The 10,541-nt window shown below is 39.5% G+C and overlaps 3 protein-coding genes across 3 annotated transcripts; all 3 read left to right on the top strand.

Annotated features, from left to right (window-relative positions):
* The first annotated feature begins 229 nt into the window (after nucleotides 1-229).
* On the top strand, nucleotides 230-856 carry LOC147522676 (DNA-directed RNA polymerase II subunit 4-like). Its single transcript, XM_086568254.1, has one exon. The coding sequence runs from the start codon at nucleotides 230-232 to the stop codon at nucleotides 854-856; it is 627 nt and encodes a 208-aa protein (XP_086424380.1).
* A 1,098-nt stretch (nucleotides 857-1,954) lies between these two features.
* LOC147522675 (protein IQ-DOMAIN 29-like) lies at nucleotides 1,955-3,620 on the top strand. Its single transcript, XM_086568252.1, has 3 exons — nucleotides 1,955-2,015; nucleotides 2,488-2,934; nucleotides 3,331-3,620. The coding sequence occupies exons 1-3, from the start codon at nucleotides 1,955-1,957 to the stop codon at nucleotides 3,360-3,362; spliced, it is 540 nt and encodes a 179-aa protein (XP_086424378.1). The 3' UTR covers nucleotides 3,363-3,620.
* A 916-nt stretch (nucleotides 3,621-4,536) lies between these two features.
* Nucleotides 4,537-5,364, top strand: LOC147522674 (uncharacterized). Its single transcript, XM_086568247.1, has one exon. The coding sequence runs from the start codon at nucleotides 4,537-4,539 to the stop codon at nucleotides 5,362-5,364; it is 828 nt and encodes a 275-aa protein (XP_086424373.1).
* Nucleotides 5,365-10,541: the final 5,177 nt, after the last annotated feature.

The following is a 10,541-nucleotide window of genomic DNA, read 5'->3' as shown; positions in this document are numbered from 1 at the left end:
ACCGGAATCGGAAACCGGTTGAGAGTGTGCTAAATTTGTGCATTGAGCATAACTAACAATCTTGGCGATGTTTCATTGATCGTCATATTGGTCGTTCACAAAATATGGGCCAGATGTCATTTGTTCATGCAATAATAAAAGGTTGCATATAAGCAATTCCCAAGGACAAAAAGCAGGTCCTTTCATACTCTTCTCTCTCGGCTCTCGCACACTGACTCCACAGTAAACAATGGCAGAAAAAGGAGGAAAGGGATTTTTAACGAAAAAATCATCACTTTCGTCATCAAAAGGAGGCAAAGGAAGCAGCACATTATTACCAAAGAAAAAAGTCCACTTCACCTCCTCCTCCTCATCAGGTTCAGATTCTGATGACAGCCTCCCTCCATCTTCAACCAAAGATTATGGAAAAGGAGGAAAGCCCAAACCTATAAACGACAAAGCAGGAACCCCCACCCACCCCAAAATCCCAATCTTTGACATCGAAAACGACCTTCCCAAAAACACCAAATGTTTAATGGACTGTGAAGCTGAAGCTATTTTAAGTAAGATACAGGAACAAATGGTCATACTTTCCGATGACCCAATGATTAAGTTACCAGTTTCTTTTCATAAGGGACTACAGTATGCGAAGTCGGGCTGTGGGTATAGTAATGTTGAGTCGGCCAGACGGGTACTTGAAACGCTTAAGGCCAATAATAAGGTTTCGGAGAGTGAGATTTGTTTGATTGGGAATATATGTCCTGATGGAGTTGATGAATTGTTTGCGTTAATGCCGAGTTTGAAGGGGAATAAAGGGAAGAATGAGAGAGCTGTTAAGGATGTGGTGGGTCTTTTGGCTAAGATGAAAGAGGTTTGAGTAAGTATGTTAGTTTCTGTGATTGTAATGTACATGTTTTATGCTCACTTTAGTGCTTTTGGTAATGTATTATCCATGTTTTTGTTGTTGTTGGCTATTGTTAGTCTTTTTATAGTCTAGTGTCATGGTAAATGACCATTTACTTTGTTAATACATTCATAGCTCCTTGCGTGTTTCATAGTTTGGGCTATCATATGTTGTCACAGAATTTTATTACCATGGATAACACTATAACTAATATCTACAGTCTCGGTTTATCAACCGAGATTTGTCTTTAAGATGCTTTTGATTCATTAATTGTATCTTCATTGCGCCATATTGGATTTAGTGTCGAGTATATAATGTTTCTTTTTCAGGAGAAACAATAATTGACTCCTTTAAGAGTTTCTGTGCAGCATTCCTTCGTTGAGTAGGTTTGATCCTTAGACAGTGGCCGAGATCACATTAATATATACAGGTGATATGACATCTAGGTTACCAAGTGTCTGAACTTTTTACCAATTTCTGGTCAGAGTACAAGACCCGTGAAGCAGCACATTAAATAGCCTTTTTCCTCCTTTTTAACAATGGCAGAAAAAGGAGAAAAAAGAGAAAAGGGCTATTCAACACCATCATCCTTAACCAAAAAATCATCACTTTCATCATCAAAAGGAGGCAAAGGAAGCAACACATTATCACCCTTTGTCACACAAACTGTCTTGTACCCTCTTCACTCCCGCTTCAAAACCGCGCTTTTGTGCTTTTTGACCGAAAGCTCCATAAAACCGCACTCTTAAAATTCAGCGCTTCCGAAAATGGAAACCGCGCTCTCAAAGAATTTCACATTTATAACTAGTTTTGTTTTATACAAGCTCAATTTTTCCATGAACTATGATTAAAAAAGCCACTATACTACCGTATTAGAAGCTTAAGCATAAGATTCACAACCGTTGGTCGATCTCGATAAGTTGATAACTGGAGAGGAGGTTCTAATGAAGGTTGATGGTTAACATTCCAACGATTGATCAATCGAGGGATGCCAAACTTGCACTACTTAAATCACTGTAGGTGGAATTACTAGAATCGATTGTAGATGAGATCTCTTCCTCATGAAATAACATGCCATTAGAGGAGAAAAGGGAGAGTGGAAAGACTGTTGCAAGAACAGTAAATTGCACAAGTAAGAAAGAAACAAAATTAAACAATTGTGGAGCGGTTAGTGTTTGGTGACAGTGCCCTTGAGTTTTGACAATATGCTGGGTTGTCTTGTCTTTATGTGTTTTTGGTCAAGTTTTTTTGGAAAAGCTTATGGAGCCACTCAGCCACCTGGCCTTGGACATGCATTTCCAAGCTGTACATTTTTGTTCCAACAGAACTTATATAAAACAGATCTCGTTACATACTTACATCAAAGTAATTACACATTTTCTGCAAGTGTTTTGTAATGTGTGTGTATATAACCTAGGCGCTCTCAAGGCGCTCCTAAATAGGGAGCTTCTCTAGCTAGGCGCTTTAGCACTCCCGTTTCTTGGGCTCGCCAGCTACAGATGTTCAAGATCATGGCATGGCTGAGTCTGCTGAGATGATGACGAATGTTACATTAGTTCCAGTCTCTAAAGATCTTTAGGAATGTACTCCGAAACAATTTCCAGAAAATGGGACGCTTGATTTGTTGAATAGTGATAATCCTACATTTGATTCATCACCTTTTGAAAGCTGTGAAAAGGATGAAAGTATTCCAGTAACAAGTGATAAAGTAACATTGAAGGATAACCAAGCTAGCAATGAGAGCCAGAGCAGGAGGAGATCCTCTTTGCTAGTAAAGCAGGATTATCCAGACACAGGCTTACAAAACACTACGAAATTGCTAAGCTATATGGCAGCAACAGAATCTGCTAAGGCGAAGCTCCGGGCACAAGGCACTCCAAGGTCTGGCCCTGATGTGAACGAACAGAATGGTTTAGCCAGGAGGCTTTCTGTGCCGTCTCCCACCAATGGCAAATTGAGCTCTCTATCACCACGGACACACAGACCTCAAGGAAATGGCAAGGGGCAGGTTAAGCTTGAAAGATCCATATTGTCTTCAAAAGATGGTAATGGTAAGACATCATAAATATTACTGTATTATTCTCTTCAGAAACGGTGAATCTTTTCTGTTTTCTATTTCTGGACCTTGGGAAAATTGAAGCATAATTCTTGTGCATCCTTGTTTTTGGTGTCTTCTTTTTGTGTTCTACACTCTCTGACTCAAATGCTTAGTTTCATGGTAGCCTCCAGTCCTTGCGAAACTTTCCCATGAACAGCATGTGGTGGACAGTTTTTCTGATCTCTCATGTAGTTAATATATGCATTGGCGGAGCTTTAAGGTTGCTGTCAGAATAATTGAGCTTCTGAGTTGCTGAGCTTCTGAGCTTCTAGTAACTTTTATTATTATTCTTCCATCGTTAAGCTTATATATGGTACACTATTTTACAATATGATTTCATGAATTGCAGAGAAGGTTACCCAAGTTGAGTGGAGGAGGTGATTTATGAAGAATCTTTAAGGCGGCATTTTGGAGGTGGACATGGTCAGTGAACCACATTTCGATCTGCAGTCTTCTCTTTGTCCTTTATGATGATAAACTGTTGTAAAACTTTGATCTGTATTTGATGAACAACAGGTGTGTACAAAGTCTGGAGATTGTTTTGTTTTCCACACTATGGGGTGTGCATGGGTGTGTATAGAGCTATATAGGATTTACCGTTTCATTTGCTTATTAAAGATCATCTGTTAACATTGTTAATTTCTTTTTGGTCCATTTTCTTTACTCTTTTCTGACAAATGGTAGGGCATTAGTTCTCATGTTAAAAGGTTTCCACTTTATTTATGGTAAGTGTTTGAAATGATCCACACTCATAGCTAAGTTCCATGACGATATGGGAGGTTTTTATTGCGTCTTTCAAATGACTGTCTTCCGAAGTGTACCCCCTCTTCAATCTGAATAGATGTTTATCAAAAGAAAAAATGAATAGATGGAGTTGATTTCCATGATTACTCTAGATATAGTCATATAGTTGAGGCATTTAATTAGTCAAAGTAAAACGAAGTTTGTACACTCACAAGTCACAATAAGGAGGGTGGTTTGATCAAAGAGGAGCCATAGGGTTGTTCAGTTGTACAAATTCCATCTCAAGGGTTATGTATCAAGAATATCTTAACAAATGCCATCTCAAGGGTTATGTATCAAGAATGTCTTAACGCGAGTTTACATAAAGTTGACTGAGTCCTGTCATCTCTGCTGCCGAAGCCTAACAATTCACAAACGCACAATACCAATTGCAGTGCTTGAATAAACAACTGATCTGTTAAGGGCCCCTGTCATAAACCTAAAAAAATAAAACCAATATATCGTGTCTACACTTTTTACTGTCGTAGAACAGGCAGGTTCTTTTGTTTTTTTTTCCGATAATTTAACAGCTGTAAATCCATAGATTCTTGGGGGTCCATCTGTTTGACTAACTTGATGACCAAGGTTCATTCTACCTGCGTTTGACTAACTTGGTGACCAAGGTTAATTTCTTTCTAAATAGGTAACTTCAAGACCGTTTCCTAAAAATAAACACTGCATCTATTGACTTCGAACTTCACTTCGAAGTCAATCAGAACTTAGAAACTTATTTCTGTTCACAATCAAGAAACTATTTCGTTGTCTCAAACCAATGGCTTCTTCTTCTTCATCTTCGTCCCAAACAATGGGAACTCCCACCAACTTTCAACTACTACAAACGTATTACACTTTTGTAACATGGGAACCAGAACAGCAACAACCCCATCAACAGAAACACAAGAAAGCAAGAAAAGATCATCAACAAGAAGTTTCAAAATCAGTTCAATTCTGCTTTGAATTTAGTTTAGAATGCAAGTGCAACTACTTGTTTCAAAAGTTGAATGGACAGAGAGTCTTCTTAGAACCAGAGCAATTTCCAGCGGTAATCAAAACTTTCACTATCGACCCAAGCTTTTTCAAGTGTCGCAACCAGTTGTATGATAGCATTGCTTACATGTTGTCTGAAGTGGGTTTTGATAAAGATATACAGGGTGCCCCGATTGAAAAGATAGCATCTGCTGCTTGTAAAGTTGCTAACTCAGTTTCTAATACAGAGCGTTCGATGTTAAAATTACGTGTGGATATTGTAGCTAACGCGGTTTATTTTCGTAATCAACGCGAAGAAGTGCTGGCACGTCTTTTGAGAGAATCAATGGATGAGAATGAATCAAGAGAATCAATGGTTGAGAATGAATCAAGAGGGTATGGTATGGTTCCAGCTTGTAAAACTGCTGTTAATAATTTAAAGAAATTGAAATTCAAAGGTGGTGATTCGATGAACAGCAAGTGTACTATTTGTTTTGATGAGTTTGAGGTTGGGTCAGAAGTTACAAGTCTGCCGTGTAAGCACGTGTTTCATGGAGAGTGTATTGGTTCTTGGTTGGGTACTAGTCACTTGTGCCCTATTTGCCGATTTAAGATGCCTGTTGAAGTTAGATGAGGGGATTTATTGTTCAAGCATTGGTTATTGATTTAACTTATTCTTAATCGTTTTGATCACTATGTACTGTATTTTTTTTTCCGTTAATCTATGTGTAATTTAATAGTTACAAACTTATAATGTATGAGATTAACTGATGATTTGAATGTTTTTGTTTTTGATAAAAAAAACTGTTGACTTGGAATAATGATATAGATTTATAGAAGACTTGCTTAACTGATGATTTGCTTGACTCTGTTTAACGTCTTTTTTGCATTTAAATTCTGTAGAAGTGTAGAGTCAAAAATCAAAGGTGTGGTTCACTGATTCTTGTGTTGAAGGTCATAATTCTGAATCACAAGCCCTGATTAATTGCACCTATGGTTTAAAATCGGGGGCCGTTGTTTTCTTTTCTGATCATTAGAGAGTATGACAGTATGAGTCAGTAAGGATAGACTAGAGTTTTGGTCTAATCGAAAATCCGGTAAGTCGATATATTGAGGTTTCAAATTTCCGTTGGCCTATGTTACTAATGTTAGTAAGTAAAGGGGAGTGTGAGCAAATCACCATTGCGGTAATCAACATTTGTATCAGTGAAATCCGTCAAACAATTTTGAATGTTCTTAAAATCTGATTAATTAACAAAAGTAGTAACATAATAGAAGTTCTTTATTAGTTAGGACTGTGGATTCTTTGGCCTCTGCTTTCCATCCTGCTTAGCACCTACAACATATCCCATTTGTTGGGAGATTTTACTAGAAAGTCACACTTTAATCTAGCTACTTTCTATTCTAAATGATTTCAACTTGGAAATCACACCCAAGAAATCACTCACCCAAGACTTTGGTAGTTATCACAACAAACTCAACAAAGCAAAATCACTAGTTTATCATCACAATTCATAGGAACAATAAATATGGAAGTAAATAATGTAAATAGACACAAAGATTTAAGGTGGTTAGGTAAATGTTATCTATATCCACACAAGAGTCGAGTTTCCTTTATAGTAAAGATTGAAGAGTTTACAAGAGGTAACAAGAATAAAGAACAAGAGGTCTCACTCAAACCCTAGATCAATAGAGCTCCCATAATACCCAAGAAATGAATCTCTCAAAGTTGTCTCAAAACCCTATTCTATTTCATTTATATAGGTACACATAGAAAAAAGTGAGAAAATGGGCTTTGGGCTAAAATTTTGAAATCTGTCAAAAATCCGAAAGCATGAGCGCAGGGTGCACCTTGACCAAGGCATGAGCGAGCTCGGGTCGCGCCTTCTTCCAGTAATGTCAGCGCATGGCGCGCCTTGTCCAAAGCATGGTTGAGCGCGGGTCGCTGCCCCTTCCCCCAAATTGAAAACTGAGAGTAACAAGGTTGGACATCGGAGCAAAACTCAACGGTTCCACTAACCCAACAATCTCCCACTTGGAACCTTCGAGATTCTACATGCACATCACATCTCAATTGTAATAATTCAATCCAAATCCAATTTACTAATGAAATACTCGGCTCATCCAAGATGGTCTTCAAGCAAGAAGACCCGATGCGAAGTTGAACACTTCAACTTCATCTTCACAACACCCCTACCATGACATAGACATGTCTCCGTGGTACTCCATGAATAACACAATATCCATTTCACCGCTTCCCAATGATGTTTGCTAAGGTTAGCTATAAACCTCCAAGCAACTCTCACTGCATGGGATATATCTGGGTGCGTGCAAACCATGTACCATCGCCTAGGGGCTTGTTGGAAACCATGCAAGCTCTTTCTCAGCTTGCGCACCATATTCTCTCTATCCTTCTGTAGGAAACCCAACATTTGTCGCGTGTAAATCTCCTCAACATGGTCACAATGGAGGTGAGCAGTTTTCACATCTAATTGCTTAAGATTTAAACCTTCCGCTACAACAATACTAAACACTGACTGAAAAATATTTGGGGATAATATCATTGCCAAATATTTCTTAGAACCATCATGTTCCTCTTTGACTCGATACACCCATTTGCTTTGTAGAGTCATGTCTTTGGGTACTTTGGCCAACTCCCATGTGACACTAAAGACAAGGGACTTCGTCTCATCATGCATAACAAGCTCCCACTTGCTAGCATCACCAACCTCTAATGCCGCATCATAGCAATGAGGTTCACCATCATCAGTAAATAAATAGGTGGAGGGAGGATACTTCATGCTCGGTACAGTTTGCCTGGATAACCTCCTTAGTGCACGAGGTGGAGATAGACTTGGTGGCGTAGTCTCTTCACCCGAGTCACTACTATCATCATCTGACTGTGGAACTTCCACAATACCTCGACTCATATCAGAGCCTTCCAACTCAACATACTCAGTGTCACTATCTGTAACCGACTCCACGGGCTGTGCTTCTTTTCTGTCCTTGTACAAAATTGTCTCACTAAACAAGGTGTCTCTGCTTTGAATAATTTTCCGGTGTTTGTCATCCCAAAAATGATAACCAAGATCATCATCGTCATATCCAATGAAGGTACACTTGACATCAAGCTTACTCCTAGCTTGGTCACTAGTGTGCACATATGACTCACACCCAAACACTCTCAAATGGGAAAGGTTCACATCCTTCCCACTCCACACTTTCTCTGGAATCTTAAAATCCAAAGGTACTGACGGTCCTTGGTTGATCAAGTAAGCTGCTGTGCTAACACTCTCTGCCCAGAATTGCTCAGGCAAGCCTGCTAGTGTACGCATACACCTAGCCCTATCTATCAGTGTTCTAATCATCCGCTTTGCGACCCCATTCTCCTGAAGTGTCCCTCGCAAAGTATTTTCCATCTTGATGCTACTGTTAGCACAATACTTCTCAAAACCTGAATCAACAGACTCTCCACTATTATCGGATCTTAGCTTCTTCACCTTGAATCATGTTTCATTCTCAACCATGGCCTTCCATGTCTTGAACACTTCCAATACCTCGGACTTTTGTCTCAAGAAATAGACCCACACCTTCCTAGTATGGTCATCAATGAAAGTTACAAAATATAACTTTCTGCAAAGTGAAGAGACATTAATTAGCTGGCCCCCAGACATCTGTATGAATCAACTCAAGCTTCCTAGCTTTCAGAGTTCGACCCATCTCCTAAAAACTCACCCTTCTCTGCTTTTCAAACATGCAATTCTCGCAGAAGTCAAAGTCCGTCGACTCTAACGGGAGTTTACCAGTGGAGTGAAGGACTTGCATTCCTTTCTCACTCATGTGACCAAATCTGCGGTGCCAAACATTCGGATCCTCTTTGCCATTTGCCACAACATTCGACCCACACCCGTGTGCGGTCATGTAGAGAGTACCATCCTTGTCGCCTTTAGCGACTATTAGAGAACCCTTAGAGACTTTCCAAGTATCCCTCGTGAAGATTGTAACAAATCCTTCACTAGCCAATTGACCTACCGAAATCAAATTCTTCCTCAAATCCGGAACGTGTCGAACATCCCTTAATAACCATGTCCTATCTTTTAACATGACATGAACATCACCTTTGCCAACAATGGCACAAGATTGGTCATCACCAAGAAAAACCTTTCCAAGGTCACCTTTGGTGTAGTTCACAAAGAACTCTCGATTTGAGGTCACATGGAATGATGCGCCGGAATCTAAAACCCAAGACTCCTTATTGTTCTCCATCGAACATATCAAAGCATCATCTTCCACTTCAACTACATTAGCTTCTTGATTTTTCTTGTAGTTGTCATTCCTTGGTGCTTGGCATCGATTATTATAGTGGTCAGGCAAACCACAATTGTAACATATAATGATACTATCATCTCTAGGCTCATCACTAGGGGTATTCGAGTTCATTCTCCCCCTTCTATTTCTCGGTCTACCACGACCCTTGTGCACATGCATCCCTTCGCTCTCGGTACTCAAAGCCGAACCCGATGTCGAGGCCCCATCCGAACTCCTTCGAATTTCCTCCGCTAGTATCATACTAATAACATCGTCGAATTTCAACTTATTTATTCCCGCTGAGCCACTAATAGCCGCAACCGTAGCTTTCCAACTTGGAGGCATTTGTCTTATTAACGCCAATGCTCTTACTTCATCACTAAATATAATCTCAACCGACTCCAATTGGTCTTTCGTTTGGTTGAATTCATTTAAGTGGTCCTTGAAGGAATCATTCTCCGACATTCTCATGGAGAAGAGTTTGGTAATCAAATAGACCTTGTTCGTGGCCGAAGGTTGCTCATACATGCACGTTAGTGCCTTCATGAGAGACGTCGCCGTCTTCTCATTTTTAATATTGAAGCCCACAAACTTCGAGAGACTCAATCGGATTGTCGCCAATGCTTTTCTATCTAGCAAATCCCATTCACTTTGCTCACAACTCGCTGGCTTCTCTCCCATCAAAGGTTCATATAAATCCTTTTGATAGAGTATGTCCTCAATTTGCATCCTATAATAGCCGAAGTTTGTACCATCAAACTTCTCTATTTTGTAGCTTCCTTTGTCAGTCGTCATGACTTCCATTGAACCAAAACAACGGTGGAGACTCTCTCATAGGAATTTTTTCAAACACCTAGCTTTCTCTGTTAAAGGTGGAGTTTTTCTTCACACACCTTATTCCAATGATTCAAATCGTGGCTCCGATACCACTTGTTGGGAGATTTCATTAGAAAGTCACACCTCAATCTAGCTACTTTCTATCCCAAATGATTTCAACTTGAATATCACACCAAGGAAATCACCCACCCAAGACTTTGGTAGTTATCACAATAAACTTAACAAAGCAAAACCATTAGTTTATCATCACAATTCATAGCAACAATAAATATGGAAGTAAATAATGCAAAGAGACACAAAGATTTAAGGTGGTTCGGTAAATATTACCTACATCCACACAAGAACCGAGTTTCCTTTATAGTAAAGATTGGAGAGTTTACAAGAGGTAACAAGAATAAAAAATAAGAGGCCTCACTCAAACCCTAGCTCAATAGAGCTTCCACAATACCCAAGAAATGAATCTCTCAAAGTTGTCTCAAAACCCTATTCTATTTCCTTTATATAGGTACACATAGAAAAAAGTGAGAAAATGGGCTTTGGGCTAAAATTTCGAAATCTGTCAAAAATCCGGAAAGCATGAACGCAGGGTGCACCCCCGACCAAAGGCATGGCGAAGCGCTGGTCGCGGTCAGCTCTTTCCAATAGTGTCAACAAGATGGCGCCTTG

The sequence above is a fragment of the Coptis chinensis genome, chromosome 1 (assembly GCF_015680905.1).
Source record: "Coptis chinensis isolate HL-2020 chromosome 1, ASM1568090v1, whole genome shotgun sequence".
NCBI classification, from domain to species: domain Eukaryota; kingdom Viridiplantae; phylum Streptophyta; class Magnoliopsida; order Ranunculales; family Ranunculaceae; genus Coptis; species Coptis chinensis.
This window is presented reverse-complemented; position numbering and strand designations above follow the sequence as displayed.

Excerpts from the sequence above, each read along its gene's own strand:
- LOC147522675 (XM_086568252.1), top strand. The coding sequence starts at position 1,955 with ATGCCATTAGAGGAGAAAAGGGAGAGTGGAAAGACTGTTGCAAGAACA. Across the intron at positions 2,016-2,487 it reads AAGAACAGTAAATTGCACAA|AAAATGGGACGCTTGATTTG; the intron begins GTAAGAAAGAAA and ends AACAATTTCCAG. Across the intron at positions 2,935-3,330 it reads GTCTTCAAAAGATGGTAATG|AGAAGGTTACCCAAGTTGAG; the intron begins GTAAGACATCAT and ends CATGAATTGCAG.
- LOC147522676 (XM_086568254.1), top strand. The coding sequence starts at position 230 with ATGGCAGAAAAAGGAGGAAAGGGATTTTTAACGAAAAAATCATCACTT.
- LOC147522674 (XM_086568247.1), top strand. The coding sequence starts at position 4,537 with ATGGCTTCTTCTTCTTCATCTTCGTCCCAAACAATGGGAACTCCCACC.